Raw genomic sequence first — 22,422 nt, forward strand, 5'->3', positions numbered from 1 at the left:
AATATTCGGGGAAACTTTGAGCTTGGAGATCAGACCTCTAATTTTGGAATTAAAAAATGGTCAAAAGACCATAACTGAAAGAAGTACACATGAAGAGAAGTCATCAATGATGTCCATATACTTAAAAAACAAGAAATTCAAATTGAAATGATTCAAACAATAATTACCTGTAACAAATACACACATCCAACAACATGGAACTGTGTGGTATTTCCTTTGTCCCTTAAGAACATCAAAGCATTGCATATGCTCTCAACCAAGTAATCATAAACGAGACCACCCCAATTATATTTACTAACACTACCAAGGTCATCCACAATGTTAAACAAAAATAGGAAAAACTCTTTTGCTATGCTTTGGCAACAAAAACTCATATATTCCCAATAAAATATAAAGCCTACAAAAATCATATAAACTAAGATCTTCACTATGTTTCAGTAGAAAATCATAAACCATTTGAACATCAACATTTTTGTTATGAAAAAACTTCTTACAATCGCTATCTAAACCAACTTGGTTTAAGTAAATGTTATCACCAACCTACCTTAAACACATTGCCAAACATACATCTAATATAAAGTAAATCCAACAACTTCATTACTAATTAAACCCCTCTTCCTTTCAACCCACAAACTAATTAAGGAACTCATAAGTGTTCTAGAAATCTTGATAGATCATTTCAACATGGTCAACCATCCAAACGGTGTTCCTTGAATAAGCGACTTTTGTTGTGCTATTAACTTGTTATTTAGAAAACCAATGTATTTGGTTCGACAAGAATGCCTAAAATTCTACAAAAGGTCATCATTACTATTCAGGACTTGATTACATATGAAAACAAATAACTAAACAAACAAATCATACCTTCTTGCCAACCTTCCTATCACCACTATAATCATTGCCTTCACTAAAATCACTCATTATAGTTAACCTGAATGAACAAGTTAGGTAAATTGATGTGAGGATACTTGATGCAATTCTTAATCAGGTTCATAAAAATAATAAGTTAGGAAACAAAGCATCTCAATCACATAAACAAACCTTAATGAAATTATACTGACTTGGAAAAAGATTTTGTGGCTAATTACGTAATATAAGTTGTACAAAACATAAAGGTGAGGCAGTAATTTGTTATAAGTCAGGCTCGCACAAACGCACAAGGGTTGTCAATAACTAAATGACAGCGTATCTCATATCAATTGTTGAAGACATACAACAAAGTTAAGCACTTGTTGTAACTCCGGTTCAAAACATACGCAAGCATTCTCAACCTATATAAATCAAGTCTAACACAATAACTGTAATATGCTTATCAACAGCACAAAACCAATATCAACAACACCATGCACGAGTACAACCAAAACCTACCCAACCAATAACAACATAAAAAATAAAATAAACTTCCTAACCACCACAACAAACACCAATGAATAGGGAAGAAAAGTGCTTACTGAAACAAACCATTCTTCAACTACCAAGGAAGAAAAGTGCTACCAAATTTAGAAAACTGCAGAACTAACGCCATGATGAAAACTAAGGTGTTATTGCCAACATCAATGCAAGACGATGAAACAAATGGAGCAAAATTAATAAATTAGGTTTAGGGATTTCAAACCTTACGGCCAATGGGTACACTAACAGGGTTTAAGACGGTGTCAAGAAGACGGGTTTCAAGAAGAGGGGTTTGAACTATAGGGGTTTCAAGAACAGAGGTTGAACACGCTACTCGCGCTTTCTTTTCAGTTCTTCGAAGAATGAATTTAAAGCACAGATACAAGGGCTGCAAAAGAGAGATTTGAAGAAGAAGAGAGGTTGAAGACAATGAAGAGAGGTTGAAGACGGTGTTGGCTTTCACAATGTCCGCGCTTTCTTTTCACTTCTTCGAATTAATTCAAAGTCTTTTTGTGTCTTTTGTCATCATGAAAATTAGAAAAATTGAAAATGAATTACCTAATCTGCAGCCACATCAGATTGTAAGAAAAGTTGTCAAAAACTAGTTTTTATAATATTATTTTTCAATATATATATATATATATATATATATATATATATATATATATATATATATATATATATATTTGAAATTTCCCACAAACATAATTTTCTCGGTAAATTGATAAATAATAATATAAAAAATGGTTAAATGCAGCCATTTGAACTTGTTGTTCTTAAAAGAAATGAAGAATTTCAATTCTACATATAAAATTGTTATTGTTAATAGATATTAATGGGTATATTATTAAAATTTCAATATTGAATTAATTTTTTATATGCATGTTAGATGTTAGTATTATCAAATTATGACATTTTATAAATGTTAAATTATTTTAATTATTAAATTCATTTTAACAAAATGAATTTAGAATCATTAAAAAAAAAACAATTCTTTCAAGACGCTTAATTACATGCTTGATTGTAAAAGCATTCGTAAAAATCTTGACACTTTTTGAAAACAAAAATAATGTGTTCTCTTGTTTCCTAAATAAATATCCATAATGGGTGAGATATTTTGAATATTGATATATACCTTTGGAATACTCTCCACCAAAATCCAAGTCGTGGAAGATATTTCCACACACAAGCCTGTGAGAAACTCAACCAAATCCACATTTGGTGTTTGTTGAGTTGAATTAAGGTAGGAGAAAGAAACTGAAACAATGGTGCACTCTCACCACCATCTTCTTCTCTTCTCTACTGTTCCTTTCTCTCTCACAACTCATCATAACCATAACCATAACCATAACCACCCTTTGTCACCGTCTCTTAACTTCCTCCACCGACCCTCCGCCCTAAGAAGTAGTGTTTCGGCCATTCCTTCCGCTGCGTGGCTTTCAGATCTGACAGCACAAGACTTTGGCCCCATTGAACTCCCTTTTTCTGCTCCTTCTTCTCTCCCCTTCGCAGATGACCCTTCCACCGTTCAGGTTGCTTCCACCGTCCTTCTCACCGGAGCCTTAACTGTCTTCTTCTTTCGCACCGTCCAGCGCCGGATAAAACGTGCCAAAGAATTGGTATACTCTCTTCTCCTGTTCCAATTTTGTAGACTTCATAATAGTATTTTTGTTTCTTCGATTCAAGTGTTCTGAAATTTTATTCAAACTTAAAAATTCAGTGAAATTTTTATTTTACATGTTAGGCTGCTGTGTTCAAACCGTTTAAATCGTTTATACCATATATATAAATTCAGTTTTAAGAACTCTAACATATAAGAGATTAATTTTAATTTTTTCTATAAATTTAAAGACTAAATATATATTTAATAGTTGTACTAATAATTTAATAATTATTTTATTTACTTTTATTTAATAGGATCTTTTTATAATTTTTGAAAATGACTTAATATGATTTTTTTCTTAAGATAAATGTTCATTTATTTTATTTTATTCTTATAACTATAATTGAATGATAAAAATAAATAATTATGTATTGATAGTTATTAACTCATTATTTTTAAATGATAATAATTTGATTAATAAAAAATTATATTATTTACATTAATTTTTTTCTATAAATATATAAATAAGAAAGTTAAATATATTTTTATTTTTTAATTTTTAGTAAAAATTGAAATTAGTTTTTTATTTTTAAATTTTAACTTAATTTAGTTTTAGAATCACGTGATTTATTCTTTTAAATCAAATTTTATTAAATTTATTTAATGCTTTAAACGTTGTGGTCGCAGAGACTTAGGTCTTCCGGAGCACAGAAATCATTGGATAAGTTGAAAAGTATGAGATCAACTTCCATCAAAGTTAAGAATCCAGCTTCACCGGATCAAGCATTGCTAGGGGCAGTTATAGCAGGTGGCATTGCTCTTCTTCTCTACCGATTCACCACTTCAATTGAAGCTTCTCTCAGTCGCCAAATACTTTCAGATCATTTTTCGGTTTGCATCCTTCCCTTTTCTCACATTCAAACTTATTTATACATACTCTTGTATTATTTCTCTAAATCACTACTATAACATCTTTCATATTTAGTTAAACTTTTCCTTCTACTTACAACTTTTAGTCTGAATTGGATTGCTTTTCAGGTTCGCCAGATAACAATCACCCTAAGGTACTTTTCACAACTTTACTTTCTTTAGTGCTCTCATGTTTTTCTTCTTTTTTATATCATGTTAAATGTTGTTATAACAAAATATATAAATTATTTGTCTATAGCATGAAAAATAAAAGACAAAAAAAAAAGAATATGAAGAACCAAACTAAATCTACGCACAAAAGATACATGCTAAATTTTCTTATCGCAAAAACTAAATAATTTTAAGATTTAATCAGTAATTTGATTCATACCTAATGGATTCATTTGATTAATGATAAGAATGATATGATATTTTGTGACAGGACAATAATAAATGGGCTGTGCTACCTAGCAACGTTTGTGTACGGCATAAACTCTGTGGGTCTGTTTCTATATTCTGGGCAGCTTGCCATCGACAACATTGGAAATGAAATTGAAAGAAAAATGATTGAACAGCAACATTTATCAACCGCACCAGTTGAGAATAACACTACTAAATTAAGCTCCACAAAGGAAGATCAAAGTTCAAATAATTCCCTCTAAAACAACTCTTCTGCTGCACAAATCATCAACACTCATGAAATCGCCACTATTGATGCAATCTTCTTTTTCGTCATAGGAGAAATACATATATTTATATCGATGTATAATGTATATATGATTCATAAGTAGTAATAGTCACTGTATTTACCAAAAACTGTGTATAATTTATGAGTTATTGAAGGACAAAAGTACTAAGCTAGTTGATCATGTTTGTAATGTATATTTATAGGGTTGAGCTGGAGAATGAAGTGAACATGCTAAGGTTCAGTATTTTTTGTTTAGGTCACACTAAAATATTAATCATTCGTTTGATTTTATAGTTAAATAATGTTTTAAAATGTCATGTTTTTAGTTCTTATATATATTTTTTAATTTACTTTAATTTTATTAATGATATTGTAAGGATATTAAAGAGATTAGTCTAGTTAGTATTAATATTGACATTTTTATTTTTACTTTTTAGTAGCAAGAAAAACAATTATTGTCTTAGTATAAAAGTTTTAATTTTATAATTTCTTTTAGAAAATTCAACACATGTTTTGTGTTTGGTTAATTGTTATGTGGGTTTATTAAAAGAAACAATAATATTAATATGTAATTAATTTTGAAAAGGGTGTTTTATCCTTTTTTTTTGTTTTTTGTAAATTTAAAATTTTTAATAATTTAATGCCATATTAATCTTGTTTTTTTCTTTTATATTATAATAGCTATCAGAAACAAATATATACTCAATTAAATTAATTATTAATCGAGTTCAAAAAAAACCAACAAATGTTGTATTAAGATTGTAATTTTTGTTTTTATTATACTAAAAAATGTCAATATTTATTATAGTGAACCAATTATTTATCAAAAAATTGTAAATAAATTATTTTTAAAATGTAGAATCTAACAGATAAAATTGTATAATTAACAAAACTAAAGAAGTAATTGAAAAAACACATTAACAGAGAATATTCATTTTAATCTCAAATGAACAATATCACATAAAATTGAGAATTGAAAGTTTCATAGCAGTGTCTCACTATCTGAAGCAGTGATTGGTCTCACATCTAATTACGGGTTTCTGAAAATATATTTCCCGAATAAGGCAACCCAGTTTTTTAATTTTTTTTGTGCTTTTCCAGAAAATGTCAAAATTTACTAGTAGTTTGTTGTGAAAATTTGATACAGGTGATTCACTTTATATATAAAGAAATTAAAAAAAATGACCTTACTTAATGTTAATATACCTTTTATCTATAGTTTTATTTTCAATTACTCTTTTTTGTGTACAAACTTTTTTGGAAGTCTCTACTTTTTTTAGTAAAAGATAATACAGTTAAATATGTGTAACTAAATGTTATTTAATCAATGTGAAGTAATTTTTTCTAATGTTTGAGAAGGGAAGAAGTGAACAGTGGAAAAATCTTAATTCTGATATGAAAAGAAGCTAACTTCTAAGGTTAAAAAATGATTTAAATAGAAGTCAATAATTTATAACTTTTAAGTAAAAGAAAATTGATGAAGAGATTATTTTCTTCTCAAAGAAACAAAAGAACCCAAAATATATTTATATTTTATAAACGTCTACCCTCTGGATTCTATTTCTTTCAACTTTTTTTTTTCAAACACGCTTCGAAATAAATTTTAAAAACTTAACAGAAATTAGATGAGAGGTTAGTGACCAATGTGGAACTATTTTAGAAAAAATAAAGTGAAATTGAAAAAAAAAAATACTCCAACTAAAAACTAACACATTAAGAACCAAAATCACATGCAAACCGTCAGTGAGATCAAAATTACTAATATCACAGATTCTTTCTCTTTATGCAAGAAAAGAGAATGCCCACTATATGCTCAGCAAATGTAAAACTTGATCTTGTTTTCTTCTAAATTTCTATGGTTCGAATAGAACAGCAAGAGAAAGTTACTGATAAGCATTGTATGCTGAAGAAAAACTACCCAGATAGTTAGCAGTTCTAATGATAAACTAAAATAATGTACTCAAAGAAGTCTCATTATGTCTGAAAAAAATGAAACAGCTATTTTCATTCAACCATGTCCTGAGTCTGAGTAGTGACTTGAGGAACACTGCTTGTAGTAATGATAGTAGTGAATGGGGCATTGCCAGGGTTGGTGGTAGAGTTTCCTGCAGGAACATCAGTGATTGTTTCAGCTTTCTTTTGATCTACATCCATATCCATACCTTGAGGAGTTTGAGGAACATTTGTTTGCACAACAGGAATCTCCATATGAATGCTTGCTGCAATCAGCTGCTTTGGCACTGATGGGTCCATGCCAGTCTTCTGCTGATCCACAGATGTCAACTCATTCACAATGGCATGAAGTTGCTGTAACCGGTAGTCGGTTTCTGGCCGGCGACAAATCTTCCTAAGCGGCACGATTTCCTGGCAAAACACAAGATGGGGGTGGATCAACAAAATGCATCAAACTGAGTAGTGACCTTCAACAGATCATTTATCAATATAGCAATCAAAACAAACTTGTAAAGCTTTGTAAAGTCTAATGGAGTGAATGTGAAGACAAGACACCAAGGACATTTTTTCCTAATTAGTATGGATACTTAGATATTTGTATCCTAATTATCTCCTATTTACAACATTCTCCATCAAGTTGGTAAATGAACATCTCTCATTCCCAACTTGCTTAGAAAGTCTTGAAATCTATTGCGAAGAAGTCCCTCAATGAAGATGTATGATGAAAGGAGTCCTCTAGTAATATGGGTTATAACCACAAGACCTATGTCAATATTATCTTTGATTAAGTGATTGTCAATTTCAATATGCCAGGTTCGATTATGTTATACTGGATTATGTACAAAGTTTGACTTGTTACTAAAGTAAAATTGCATACATATGCCAACCTTTATTCGAAAGTCATCTAGTATGATTTGCATCCAAAGTCCTTTACACACTCTAAGCAAGGGTTCAAAATTCAGCTTCTAAACTTGAACGTGATATACTATCTTGTGTTGTGTTTGCTTCTCTGTGTTACTAAACTTTCTCCCAGAAACGTATAGTACCCAATGGTAGATTTTCGTCAGTAATAAAACTTACATAGTTTGCATCAGTATAAATCTCTAAAACCATCCTCTTAGAGATTGTTTGAGACCACTTAAGGCTTTGTAGCCTCATACAATGTCAATAAGACATGACCACAATCCACACATAAGAGATTGACACCACTTTACATACACATAAGACAATAGGTTTATGGGTCTTCATCCTTATATGGCGTTCAACTACTTTCTCATCTCTACTTAATGTGAGACTGATAGGTATGTTCAATATTAACAAGACCAGAAAATGAATAGAATTCCAACTATCTATTCAGAGTTTATGGAATCAAATAAAACAGAGCAAAACAATCCCAATGAGAAACAAATTCCTCTCATCCCTTACCAATCCCAACCTTCTCCCATCCTTCCCACCATTCTCATTATATTCTCTCTCCTCTAACTAACCCCACGAACCCCCTACCACCTCAGCCAAACAAAATCAAGTATGTGCGCTCGTGGGCCCCCATGTGATGGGTTTCCACTTATTCCCCTATTTCGCACCTTGGCACCAGTGCCTACCTCCACCTCATAGGCCTTTGTGTCATTCACTGTTAAGTTTAGTTGCTTAACTAATGTCTGAGAAATGAAATTAGCCGAGGCGCCACAATTGACCCATATTAACACCTCCCGCCCCCTAAGCATGTCGACCACTTTGAAAGATGTATTGGAAGTAAAGCCTTCTTTACTGTGTAGAGAAAGTTGCAATACTTTATTGGTGAGAGGCTCGCCCTTATCCCCCTCTTCATCACTAATCTCCGATTTGTCCCCTTGTGACCCTTCAATGAGGACAAATTGATAATGTTTCAATTTGCACACATGATCTCGACCCAAAATGTCACCACATTTAAAACAGAGTCCTTTGCGACTTCTTTCTCTTAATTCTGCTTGAGACAATTTCCCTCCATTGGATGGTTTCTTCTCCCCCGAATCAGGTTCATTCATCTTACCATTTATGCCCTCCTTAATGGCTCCTCTTTCCCACCTTGTGAAACCACGAGTAGGTTTTCCCGCTGGCTTTTCTCGCCATTTTTTTCAAAATTCATTAACCCAGCTTTGCGTAGAGCTATATTTTTCTCTTCAAGCAACACTGCTCGATCCATCAACTCGTCCAGAAACCCCGTCAAAAATAACTTCAATTCCGCCTGAATCTCTTCCTTCAAGTTGTTGAGGAAAATGCCCTGTAGCATGATGCGCTCTTCTTTCTTCAACAGTGCATATTAGCGTTTGAAATTCTCCCTATATTTCATCACGGAACTGGTTTGCTGCAAACTCAATAAAGGCCCATAAGGATTTTGTATCAACCCCGGTTGAAATCGTCTAATGATAGCCCCTTCGAATTCCTCCCAGTTGAGTTCAGGACTCTGTTCTATCCACCATTGATACCAACTTAAATTTGTCTTCCAAAGTAATCACCACAGCATAATGTTTCTCATCATCCTCCAGTAGATTGAGTTTGAAATATCTTTCAGCTCTCACGATCCAACCACATGCATCATCACCACGGAATATGGGAATATGAAGTTTTCGCCCACCGAAATCACATGACGACGCACGGTTACCGGTGCGGGTCATATGGTTGCCTTCATCTTCACTAGCCACTTCACCATCATCGATGGCGGATGGCCTCCTCGTCCTGTGTGAATGATGGTGGCGAGCACGCCCACTTCACGACCGACTGGGAGATAAGATCAAATTTTTAACTCCACAAGCTGCTATATGAGTCCCTCCATGCGTTGTTCCATGGCACGACAAGTGATGACCATACACTCCCATAACCGAGTGCTTTGATACCACTTGATAGGTATATTCAATATTAATAAGACCAGAAAATGAATAGAATTCCAACTATCTATTGAGAGTTTATGGAATCAAATAAAACAGAGCAAAACAATTCCAAAGAGAAACAAATTCCTCTCATCCCTCACCAATCCCAACCTCCTCCCATCCTTCCCACCATTCTCATTATATTCTCTCTCCTCTAACTAACCCCACGATCCCCCTGCCACCTCAGCCAAACAGAATCAAGTATGTGTGCTCGTGAGCCCCCATGTGATGGGTTTCCACTTATTCCTCTCGTAGACCTAGTGTAGTATCCTATTCTGCCCTCCCACTCCTTCATTCATATCAGAGACTTAAACTCAAAATTTCCAACAATCTCCCCTCAAGTTAGTTCATTTACATTGACATTTCCCCCTCGAATTAACCACGAGTACACAAGACTCCAACCATCGACTTTGATACTACTGATGAATTTCCTCAAACTAACCACGAGTAACCATTTTTAAAACTAATAACACAAACATAAATTGAAACTAAAAACAAAAAATTGACTGTTTTAGTTTCTAACATATTTAAAATTTATAACTAAAAAAACCCCATGCATACCCTTTGGGAATAAATATGCATAAACCCAAAAGAAATGTGAGAGAATCCATTCATAAAAATTAATCCCAGGTAACAAAATCTCATTGGTAATTTATATGGCTTAATGACATAAAAAAGTAAACACTATAAGAGCCAAAACTAATTGAAAAGTGAAAACCATAAGGACTGAAATCTTATGCATAAGAAAAGAAAAAAGTGATAGAATTATATCATAAAAAGTATCCGACGACGACAAAAAATGTAGAAGAAAATCAATACCTCTGATTGATCATGATCATAGCGAACCAAAAATCTACAACGACAACCTCTTACATCATGCCTTCGTCTTTGAGCATCAAGCACATGGGCATCAAAGTATAGGGCTTGCTCCTTACCTTCCTGTAATGTCAAATGTAGAGAAAAGAAACTAATTAGATATTCCACAAACTAAAATATGATTAGAGAACAGAAAAAAAAAAAAAAAAAAAAACTAGGATTAAGTTTTTATGACAACTGGCTATAGCTATTCCTACCTGAAAACAAAGTATGAGATCACCCGGGATTACTACAACACATTCTGATGATTCACATGGCAAAGAGCGTGGTCTGACATGCCTTCGAATGTTAATCCACTCATCTTCCTCAGGCCCAAAACCAGCAAATCGTACCAGAACTTCCTGAAACATGGAGAAAGATATTATCATTAACATGGTATAAGAGTTCCTGATCTAAGGTAGCTTTGCTTCTGCAAACAAAATTTTTCAGTAAGTTTGCTATCCTCTTGAAGCTGTAGACTTTTCTGGAGATTATCAGTTTTTCCAGCTGCGGTCAGAACTCCAATAACTTTCCAGCAACTTTCTGGTGACTTACCATTTACTGTCCAGCTACTTTCTGATATAAAAGGGGAGTTGTGCATCCTCAGCAGAATAATCAGTATGGGGATTTGCTTGGCATCGAACCTACTTATAGGATGAATGGAAAAAAATTATTTGAAGTGGTCACAACTTGTTCGAACAATACTGAAAGGAAAAGGAAAACTTGGCCACTTGAATGGTGCTGAACCCAAAGGAGTAAGACCCAAATTTTACAGCATGGGATTGGAAGATTAATTGATTGCTGCTGGGAGTCAGAATTCGATGAATACAGAAAGTAGTGGTACCATTATGTTTCTTAACAAAAAATATATGCAATGCAATTGAGCAGACTTATTCGGAGGCTAAAACTGCTGCTCAAGTGTATGCTTTAAAGGTAAAAACAGTAGCTGCAAAACAGGGAAGAAAATCTGTCACAGAATATGGCAACCACATAAGACGCTTTGGATGGAATTAGAACAGTACAGAGTAAATAAGACTAATTGCATTAAAGATGCTACTGTTTTGAAGGAATTTATCGAACAAGAAAGGGTCTGTGATTTCTTTATAAGATTAAATCCTGAATTTGATCGAGTCAGAATCCAAATCTTTATGTAAAATTAGAAATCCCGAGCTTGATGATGTTGTTGCCATTATACAAGGAAAGTAATAGAAAATTTTTATGTAAAATACCAACATACTTCTCATGTGCTACTGCTTCTGAGTGCTAGATAATAGAAAGTCTGATAGACAATATAGAGAAAGAGTTCTATATTTATAAAACTTTCACTCTACGAAGTTATCTCTCAGCAAGGAGCATTTATTTTGCATATTCTCTCTTTTAAGAGTTATCCTTGTATCTTAAACAATTCTTTTGTAGAAGTGACCCTTAAAGAATACTAGGGAAGGCCAAAATTGGTTTAGTGAAGAATATTTTTATTCTTTATCTCAGGGAAGAGACAAAGGACACAGTCAGGACTGACTTTGTTAACTTATTGTGAGTCAGAAGTGATTGAGAATACTAGTGATCATTATCTGATTAGTATAGCCCTTCATGGTTTGTAAAGGAGAACTAGACCTAACTCAGTGTTGGGATGAACCAATATAAAAATTAAGGTACTTCTCTGCTTCATCTATTACACTTGCACTCTCTTCAACTAGCAAACAATCACCCCCATTACGTCTGTGTTATCAACCTTCTTGTAAAAATCTTTAAAAGCATTTGGAGCTCTATTCAACTCCCTTTCTAGAGCTAACCAATTTCTTTTCGGTATCTACCCCATTATACATGTGGACGACACTCTTATCACAAATAGTGTGAGAAGAAGGATACATAACAACAAAAACAATATCTTGCTAAACAATTCCAAGCAAAAGATCTTGAAAATTTGAGGTATTTCCTCAATATAAAAGTTGCAAAGTCCAACGATGGTTTGGTCATATTTTAGAAAATATATGCTTTGGACATTTTGGACGAATAAAGTATGATTAATGCTAAGCTTGTAGACACACACCAATGGATTAAATATCAAACTTATGATCCAGAATCTATAGATATATACTTGCTAAGCTAAGTTATCATACTGCGACTTGTCATAACATTGTCTTTTGTTAAACTCTCCTTGCAAGACCATTGGGATATAGTCATATGGATCTTGAAGAATATTAAGAATGTCCCTGAAGATAAAGGAAATACTTAACTTGTTAGATACTGATATTCAAATATTAAAGGTATGGGTCACCAAGTGATTGTTGCTCAACTTTCAAGGTACTTTATTCTTGTTGGAGGTAATTTAGTATCGTGGAAAAGCAAGAAACAAAAATTTTGTGGCAAGATAAAGTACACAGGTGAAATACAGAACAATGTAAATTAGTCATTTGTTAGCTCATAGCTAAAGTAATCCTTCAAAGTGCTAAAATTTGAAGAAAATTTCGCCAACACACCTTATATGTGACAACCAGGCAGCATTACTCATTGTCTTTAATCGTGTCTTCTATGTGAAGACCAAACATATTGAGGTAGATAGTCATTTCATAAGAGAAAAGTTGGAATCTAGAGGCATCACTAGATTTGTAAGCTCAAACCAGGTGTCTAAAAGAATTAAAGATTAATCATAATTGCAACAAGCTGAGCATATATAACTTATATGCTCCAGTTCAAAGGGGAGTTTTACAACTACAAAAAATGGGGCAAAAATCTTTTATGATCTGGAATATCTCGATTATATATGTATTCTTAGGAATTTTTTGTTCATTCTCGTATTATATCTTGACTATCAGAAGATATCATGTATCTGTTTATTGTAGTAATTTCTTTTCCTCAATATTAATAAAGCATCTGGCCATCTCAGAAACACACGTTTTCAGCCGAATATCCCTTTATTTCCTGTAGTTTAACAGGGATCTGAGGAAGAAATATACATGGAGAAATAAAAGGTTTTTTGCTTTTCGATCGGCAAAATGTATTTATAGTAGAATACTAGGGGTGCTCTAACCCTTTTACAGAAAATTTACAAAAAATATACAAAGCTCTTCCCCTACCTAAGAAAATGTTTCTCAAGATATAAAACCCAACATAATTCTTCTGATTGAACCAAAAACCAACATACACAATTGTCCTATATGTAGTGTTTACTGGTACAAGGGAGGACCTTTTCATTCGTATCTGTACTATATAACTATACTATCATAGATCATTTCCACTAATATTGCATCAATAGAAATGGTTCCAACAGTTCATAATAGCACTGATCCACAAGTTAAGATAACTTCAGCAAGTCCAATTCTTTTAACTAGCCCATGCTCCTTTTCTTGTTAAGAAAAGATTTTTATATGGCTTGAAACAATCCCCTTGGCATGGTTTCGAAGATTCATTAAGTTCATGATACCCTTAGCTTCCGGGCAAAGTAAAGGAAATCACACTTTATTTATCAAACACTCAAACTCGGGGAGTGTGGTGAATGCCTAAGAAAGGATTAGGAAGAATGGATCGTAAGACTATGAAAAAATGCAAAAGGGATCAAAAGATGAAGATTCACCACTTCAACTTAGCAATTCAAAGATAAGAAGCAAAAGTTCTCCACTAGCAACTGAGTTGTACATACAAAGAGGTGCAGCAAAATGGGTAGTGAGTGGATTTGAATCTTATGGAAGATAGAGGGTATTTTGGATATAGATAAGGTATTGCCAAAGTTCAGTTATTCGAGACTTAGCCAGAATTATTCGTGGCCATGGGGACTTTAGTGGACTTGTTCAAAGTAGTGACCAAAGTGATTCATAACCAGAGAGGAGGTTCTGCACACCAACTTGAACTCCCAAGAATCTTGTGATTACTTGAGAGAATTCCTCTCAGCTCTTTTGAATTTATATTGAAGTATGGGAATTAAAATTTGATAACAAATCTAATCCCTAGTAAAACAGCCCCTAAATTTTAGGGAATAGAAATAAAGGGCATCATACATATTATCTAACACTAATAGCAATATCAAAAACTATTAATACTAATGTAAGCGCAAGTCCTCTAACAATAAGGACTGATAACTATAAATATGTTCTAACAATTTCACCAGGGTTCAACCACCTAACATAACTATGCAGGAATTGAAAGCAGCAAAATCAAAAGATTCCCAAGAAAATATTCATGCGAGAAAGGGAAACTGAAAACCATATCAAAAAGCTTAAATAATTTCATCACAAAAGCTTAAAAACAGAAATAATCTTAGCTTTGAATTACCGGATCATGGCTCTCCAAATATCTATGCGATAGAAAGGTAGCAACATCGTACCTGACAATAAGAAGACACTATGTCAGGCCCATAAAGGAAAAACCTTTAACTATGTAGAGAAATAAAGAATTATCTTATTCATCATAACAATCACACTAACTGCATTCTCATAACCTCTATATGTAACAATCACATTCTCTAAAATAAGGAAATAAAAATATGCTGAAATCATTAGGAAGAGTTTAACAATAATTTCTCCTAATCAATATGGATATATTGAAGATATTTTCGTCCTAATAATTTATTTACAACACTCCCCCTCAAATTGGTAATTGGATATGAATGTTTCCCAACTTGTCTACAACATCCTGAAATCTTCCTTAAAGAAGTCCCTTAATGAAAATGCCCGCAATCTAAGGTCCTGTTAGGACATGGGTTGTAACCACAAGCCTCTATCTAGAATATCTTTGATGAAGTGTGTCAATTTCCATATAATTTTGTCCTATGATGATGTACAAGATTATGAACAAAGTCCGTGCTTGACTTGATATCATGGCACAATGGAATAGGGATATCTACCTATTTTAAGGTCATCTAGTATGATTTTCATTTGAAGTCCTTCACACATACTTCGTTCCTTCCTCTGTGAGTTTCAAATCCTAGATAAATCTCCATGTACACTTGTTCTCCTAAAGCTCTGTGAAAAAAGACATTCATCACATCTAACTAGTGCAAGTCTCAAAAGAAAGGACAGCTCGAATTGTATTCATCTTAGTCACTAGAGCAAGTATTTCCTCATAGCAAATTTTGAAGGTTCGAGTGTATCCCTTTATCACCAATCTAGCTTTATATTGGCCTATTGTCCCATTTGTCCTATATTTCACTACAAACATTCATCTACACCGTGTAGCCCTTGTGTCTCATAGCTTGTCAACAATCTTCCATGTTGAGTTTTTTTCACTAATACATTCATTCCTCTCTCATGGCTCGAGTCCAATGCTCACTTTTAGGAAGTCTCAACAATCCTACCTGTGACTATGACGATGAGTGGACTTCATAAGAGCTAGGCACGTGGGAACTCCAATAGCAACTCAATTGTCGGCATTGTGATCATGAGTGTGGTGCACACCCTCTTGGTGCACCATTGACCTGCATGGTGCCAGCTGCTTACATGGCAACGGAAACAACATTCAAGATTGGGAACTTAGATACCAACCTGAACTACGTAGGAAAATAAAGAACTATTTTATTGATAATAATTCCACCAATTACATTCTCGTCACCTCTATTTGTAACAACCAAACACCCTAAAATAAAGATATAAAAATATATTGAAATGAATAAGAAGATTCTAAAGATATTTTTTCATAATCAATATCATGTCAATGAGGATATTTTATCCTAATAATCTGTTATTCAAAAAGAAATAATTAAGAAAAATAAACTACAAAGATTCTGAAGATTATTAAAGAGGAAATATTGACCATGCTCCATCTCTTCCAGATTTAGCTTCGAATTCCATTACAGGATTTTCTGGAGTTGCTTTTACTGCTGGCAAAACTGAGTAGAACAAAATGAAGGCAATGTAAGTAAACAAAATAACTAATAAGAGCATAAAACTGAAACACCATAGTCTATAATGGAGACATAATCACTAGCAGTACCATCAAATTCACCCATAACTAGATTTACTAAATGATTAATACATCTTAAGCTTTAGAGAAAGAGATAATGAAAATTTTGAATTTTAAAAAAATGAAAAACCCACTTTTCAAAGATGATAACTCAGCCAGATATATATGTACAAAAGTGAACAAACAGAATAATAGATCATCTGATGAATCAGTTACAGACTACAACTATCACACTGACGGAATCCTGACAAAACATTTACGTGTGGTCAGAGTAAAACACTTCTTTAATGGATTAAAAACAGTGTATTCAACCTATATTGTGCTTCTTATTAAGTCTGAACTCTAAAGTTGGACATATACTAAAGAAGTAATAAAATAACATCACATTTTAACATTTCCCCTCAAGCTAGAACATATCGGTCATGTGCACAAAACTTGGAACATATAAATTAAATCATCGGTCCTCTAAAAAGGTTTAATTATAATGTCTGCAAGTTGTTCATGACAAACTCAATAATAAGATCCTTTGATAGCTACTTTCTCTAACAAAAAGACCGGCAATCTTTGTGTTTAGTTATCCGAGGAAACACTAGATTGGAGGCAATATGAAGAGCTGCCTGACTGTCACAATACAACTTCATATGCTCATTTTCACAAAAAACTTAGGGTGATTGATTCAGGCCACAAAGAGACTGGTGTAGTTTACAAACTAAACCAAACTCCCCTTAGGCAACAAATTTAGGATCTTGCTCCAAATAAATCTCTTTCAAATCAACATGAAAGGCATTTTTAATGACAAGTTGGTCAAGAGGCTAGTAGCTAGTGACAACCCTAATAAGGAAAAGATGAATAGTATTGATCTTACCCACAGGTGAAAAAATATAACAATAGTCGAGGCCATAAATCAGAGTGTATCCCTTAGCTCTTAAGGAAGCTTTGAGACGGTCTACTTCACTAGTAGGACCAACCTTAATTGCATAGACCCTAAGTTACAAGGATATTTAGATTTGATTCATCAAAAGGATGACTGCATTTCCACCCTAAGTCTTTTTTATTAGACAATCTTGAACTGGCTTGTTTAGTTGTTGCCATTGAATGTTGTTGAACAAAGAAGAAAAAGAAAAAAGAAAACAATGGTTGATTATTACTACACTAAAAAACAGAAAAGGAGAAAAAAAAAAACAGACAAGAGTAAAGAAATATACAAAAGATTAAAGAAAAAAGAAACAGAAAACAAAAAGAAAAGAATAATGATATTTTGACCCATTTTTTTTACTCACTTTTAACCAACCACTTTAATCACCCTTAGATCATCACATCACATCACTACAAAAAAAACAAAATAGATAATTGAAGGGTGATTGGAGTAGTGGATTAAAAGTAGGTCAAAATATCATTATCCAAAAGAAAAACAAAAGAGAGTAAAGAAAGATAGAAAAAAAATGAAAAAAATAGTAAAGAAAATTAGAAAAGGAAAAAAAAGGAAAGAATAAATTCAAAGAAACATAAGATAAAAAGTAGAAGAAAAACAACAAAAAAAATAAAAGTACTAAAAAAAGAAGAAAAATAAAGTAGAAGAGAGGAAAAAAGAGAAAAAAAGGAAAACTAAAATTATAGTGTAACTACCACACACATAAATTGATCAAAATTGGTGTTTTATTATCTCCTGTGATGGTGTAATCGCCTAATCTAATTCGTACATTATTGGAACTACCATGAGTTGCTTCCGGTTCCCATCCCCTAACCTCACATAAGATGGGTTGCCTTGGTAAACTTTAAAGCCTAACCTTTCAGCCAGTTTGTAGAGATGAAAGTAGTGCTACTGCCACTATCAATTAACATCAATACATCTTGATCATGCAATTTACCCTTGGGTTTCATGGCTCGTGGGGTGCTTAGTCCTCTTGCTAAACAAATGGACGAGTCCAGAAAATTGCACTCCATGGTAAAGATATCACCATCTTCTAAACTAAGACTTTTGCCATCAGCCAAAATAATAATAACCAGAAAATTCTTCTTCAAACAATGGTACAAATATCAGTGAAAACATTTATTTTCTTCTCTTCGTCAGATATATTCATTATATCAAGCTCCTAGTCCCACGATATCAATTTGGTTATGTTCATTATATTTTCATTATCTGGCGAGTCTGACCAACTGTTAGGATTTTTGTGTTGAAAGAAATAGAGAAAATTATGTGCATCCCTCGTTCTTATTTGATTTTGAAAAAAAGAAAAGTAAACAGAGGATATTCCTCCTTTCACACTGGAATGGTCTAGTTTCGTTCCAAACAAGGAAAACAATTGCCCTATCTTCTTAAACAGAAGTCCTACTTATAAAAGGTTGGGGAACCATCTTCTGTGATAAACTAACATCTACCCACAGCCCCTAAAACAAACACTAAGACAAAACAGAAATTCCTAACTAACAGGCCATAAGGTAGAATAGGTTTAAATAAATCCTATTTTTCCCCTTCTCCTATAATTCATTTTTAAAGATTTAACTGTATTCAATGTTCCTGATATCTAACACATTACTTTAAATGCTCTACAAAAGTTTAGTGTGCTTAACAATGACTTCATAAGGGTTGGGATAGAAAGTTCGAACGGGAAACAAAATGCAACAAAAGATATATAAATATAGCCCTTCGGGTGTACATAATACAAACCAAAACCAACACTCATTTGGTATATGAATTTCAGAAAGAAATTAACACAACATAAAGTATGCAGGAGTAACAAATAACCATGACTATGGATTCAAGAAAAGTAAAAAAATTAAGCAATCTAAAGCAGCAATATTCTACCTGCTGTAACAGAAGCAGTAGGAATTGGAGCAGCTGTTGGTTGTTGAGGCATAGTCCTTACAGGGGTTGCATCATCCCGAGGCATAGGTGTAATATTTAACTTTCCAGGAGTCTTACTTGATTTTGCTCTTATTGCATACCGCTTATTTTGAAACCAATTCCAAACCTATACTGAAGGGGAAAACTAAGAAAACAGGGATGCAAAATTCCAATTTCAAATAAAATATAGCACTCATATCATACTTGTTTCATTTGCACTGTAATCTTGCCTTTACGATCTGGTGATTCACTGAAAGAAAGCATAATTTTAGTCACTTTTCAGGAGCAAACTAAATATTACTAAGTCTGATATTCATTAAAATATTCAATAATAGCATGGGCAGTAAGGCCAAGAGGCACACCTGAACTTTTCTGCAAGAGCTGTAAGAATTTCCCGTGCTGGCATTGCATTGTCATGTTCTTGAAGAATAGTTTCCATTTCTCCTACCTATGCAAAGAAACAATAGTTTTTGTCAGCACTCTATGGAAAACCTCAGTTGATAGAATCTTCAAATTGTGCTTCGAATAACATGATTCATCACATAATTGGACTAGTTGTGGCACCTTTTTTTAAACTTGAACAGCTCAAACTCCAATTGAACTCAAAGCTTATGTCTTGGTCAGCTGAGTTCAACTTGGCTTTGTGTTGTTCCAACTAAAAAGCAAGCATGCCCATGGTTGGTTCATATCATGCGATAAATCATAGATGACTTTCATGCACAATACATTGATGCACCAGTGAAATTCTGCACCACTCATACTAATCATAGAATTCAACCATTTGTATTCTTTTTTCTTCTCTACTTTTCTTCCACATACTCTCACACAAAGAAACTGAAGAGTAAGATAAGCTCACCTTGTGAAATGGAGAAGAACTAAAGGAACACTATCAAACACTATTTAACTCCCCTACTCTCCTTTTATTCTTTTGAAACAATGGCTTCAAACACTTGGCAATGATTTATGATTTTGTTTTATCAGGCTTTAAGTTTTCTCAATTTCTACTTAGTTTAAATTTATAACATTGAACACGACACATCATATCATACATTTAGGAGGAAAAAGCTTCACAAAACAACAAAATGGCATTTTTTTTTGGTAGCACCAAAGTCAATACTTGTGGTCTAATCCAAATCCTAAGATAGGGAACAAAATTCATTCAAGGACAGTGAATTTTGCACATCACATCAATTTCCCACCACTTGCACAAAAAGATGTGGGTACCATACAGGAGGTCTAAAAACCTTATGCAAACACCATTTACCCTAATTCATTGTCAAATGTCAGAGCCCTAACTTTATGCATGCATTTTCATTACCCAGGCTGGTTTATCACCCCCAACACAAACGAAACATCCACCATTCAGAAACCAAATGCCACACACACATTCTTAACAATAGTGAATGACAAAAAATCAATCTAGTGGCATAATCAAGAGCACCAAGATGAGGCAGTTGTGAAGGAGAGCCAGTTGGCTAGTTTAATACAGCACGATTAAATTTTATCATAAAAACAAATACCCAAATAACCCAATGTAGAAAATCACGAGATAAAAGAGAAAAACAAGAAAAAATTATGAGAAGTTGAAATTTTGATGAATACCTCGGCCGGAGTGAAGCGAAAGGCTGGGCCTCCATTACTGGGTGGGCGACCCATGATCAAAGAAAACCGAAAAATGAAGCACGGAGATAGAAATTTTGTGTTGAGAAGAGAAAAGGGGGAACTTGGCTTCAGAGGAAGTTTAAAGTTGAAAACTTTAATTGTTTTGCCAAGAAGGAAGAAGAGAAATAGAGAGCAGACGCAGGTGACAGGTACGATGTTGGTGATGTATATATAGCTCCCCCGCGAGATACTCATCCTCATTACATTTTATTGTATTATAATAATTATAACTAGCAGACACTCTCCGTCCCAATATTAATTCATGTTATAATATTTTATAAATAATATATATTATTTTATTTTATACAATTTTATTTATCATATTATATATCGGATATTATTATTATTATAGATTGTGCTGAAGTTATGTCATGACAAAAATTTAATTTTATACACTCAAATATTTTAAATTTGCATATATATGTCTGCAGTGTGGGTACAGCTACTTTTTATTATGTATGCAGTATGGGTCAGTTCTTGCTTCTTCTTCTTTTCTCTATTATACTTTTTTTTCTTTATTTTTTCTTACATCAGAAGAATTTTATATTATAACGTTAAAATATTATGAAACATGAATTAAAAAGGAATTTTTATGAATAAATAGAAGAATATCTATTATAAATTATTAGATACAGTAAAAATAATATTAGTAACAATAGTAATAAATTAAAAATGCTAATAATAATAATAATAATAATAGTATTTTCTTTCTCCGACAATCTACATGACGATGAATAAAAAAAGTTTGAATAAAAATGCAAGGATGAAAGTATTTTGAGTTTGAATAGATTGAATTAGATTTGGAGATAATTCCTTTACTAAGGTGGAATTTGTTGTGACATTCGTAATCAGAGGCAAGTCTACGTGTCTATTAACAAGTATTGATAAAATAAAAGTTATCTAAAATTTTTATGATAACAAATAATATTAAACTTTGGTTTATCATTTGTTTAAACAAATAATAAAAGTTTATCTAAAAGTTTGTTAAATGAGAATCTTATTAACGCATTTTAATAATGAATACATGCAGTCTGTTATTTATCATATAATTTATATAATATGAAATTATTGGTCAACGTGAGTCTTAATCCGAAGATTGTTTGGTCAACACGCTCAATTGATTGGGAACATCATTAACTGAAAATAAAACACAGTTATTAGCACAAAATACGGATTAGGTACATAATGAAGATTATGACATATTTGGATTGTGATTAGGTCATCTAAGAAGGTAAAAGCCCACCACAAATAAAGTTTTTGTAGTTGGATTGAAGGAGAAATGGGGGCTGGACAAGATCATAAATTTTGCGGAGAATTGGAATGGAAATGGTGTTAGTGAATGAAAGTGCAATGAAAAATGAAAATTGAATAGGAGTAAGGAAGTGTGGAAGTTTCCTTACCAACATACACACTCTTAGTGGGCAGCTATGACCCTTAAGGATCTATTGAAACTCTCCTTGGAGGATCCAAGAAAACAAGAGTAGATAAGGCTACTTGGGAAAACTCAACCAAGCACACTAATTTCATAAGAAGAACTCATAAGCTTTTAAGCTAAAGATGATTCTTATTCTCAAATGTGTCTTTACATGAAGGGAATGTGCTCTTTTATAGCCTAAGAGCCTTGCAAACCAAGCTTCTAAAGGAAAGTGTGGTACTTCTCCTAACAAAAGCTCTCTTTAGGGTTTTCTTATTCTACCCTATGTTAAACAAACAA

General features: G+C 33.0%; 2 protein-coding genes across 2 annotated transcripts; one reads left to right on the forward strand and one right to left on the reverse strand.

Moving 5' to 3' along the window:
* The first annotated feature begins 2,538 nt into the window (after positions 1-2,538).
* On the forward strand, positions 2,539-4,904 carry LOC114168965. The gene is made up of 4 exons (XM_028053969.1): positions 2,539-3,011; positions 3,683-3,886; positions 4,034-4,059; positions 4,347-4,904. Exons 1-4 carry the CDS (start codon positions 2,658-2,660, stop codon positions 4,564-4,566), a joined length of 804 nt encoding a protein of 267 aa, XP_027909770.1. The 5' UTR covers positions 2,539-2,657; the 3' UTR covers positions 4,567-4,904.
* A 1,443-nt stretch (positions 4,905-6,347) lies between these two features.
* Positions 6,348-20,890, reverse strand: LOC114169650 (protein SAWADEE HOMEODOMAIN HOMOLOG 2). The gene is made up of 9 exons (XM_028054894.1): positions 20,649-20,890; positions 19,409-19,494; positions 19,251-19,296; positions 19,008-19,173; positions 16,052-16,127; positions 14,576-14,627; positions 10,525-10,668; positions 10,271-10,390; positions 6,348-6,956 (listed from the first exon to the last, which is right to left on the reverse strand). The coding sequence occupies exons 1-9, from the start codon at positions 20,700-20,702 to the stop codon at positions 6,597-6,599; spliced, it is 1,104 nt and encodes a 367-aa protein (XP_027910695.1). The 5' UTR covers positions 20,703-20,890; the 3' UTR covers positions 6,348-6,596.
* Between the last annotated feature and the right edge of the window lie 1,532 nt (positions 20,891-22,422).

Source organism: Vigna unguiculata, chromosome 11, assembly GCF_004118075.2.
Source record: "Vigna unguiculata cultivar IT97K-499-35 chromosome 11, ASM411807v1, whole genome shotgun sequence".
Classification (NCBI taxonomy): domain Eukaryota; kingdom Viridiplantae; phylum Streptophyta; class Magnoliopsida; order Fabales; family Fabaceae; genus Vigna; species Vigna unguiculata.

What these genes read in the sequence shown, in the direction of transcription:
- LOC114168965 (XM_028053969.1), top strand. Translation starts at nt 2,658, where the DNA reads ATGGTGCACTCTCACCACCATCTTCTTCTCTTCTCTACTGTTCCTTTC. An exon ending in TAAAACGTGCCAAAGAATTG is followed by an intron (nt 3,012 to 3,682) that starts GTATACTCTCTT and finishes TTGTGGTCGCAG; the next exon opens with AGACTTAGGTCTTCCGGAGC. An exon ending in CAGATAACAATCACCCTAAG is followed by an intron (nt 4,060 to 4,346) that starts GTACTTTTCACA and finishes ATTTTGTGACAG; the next exon opens with GACAATAATAAATGGGCTGT.
- LOC114169650 (XM_028054894.1), bottom strand. Translation starts at nt 20,702, where the DNA reads ATGGGTCGCCCACCCAGTAATGGAGGCCCAGCCTTTCGCTTCACTCCG. An exon ending in TTACAGTGCAAATGAAACAA is followed by an intron (nt 19,174 to 19,250) that starts GTATGATATGAG and finishes CCTTCAGTATAG; the next exon opens with GTTTGGAATTGGTTTCAAAA. An exon ending in ATCTCATACTTTGTTTTCAG is followed by an intron (nt 10,391 to 10,524) that starts GTAGGAATAGCT and finishes TTGACATTACAG; the next exon opens with GAAGGTAAGGAGCAAGCCCT.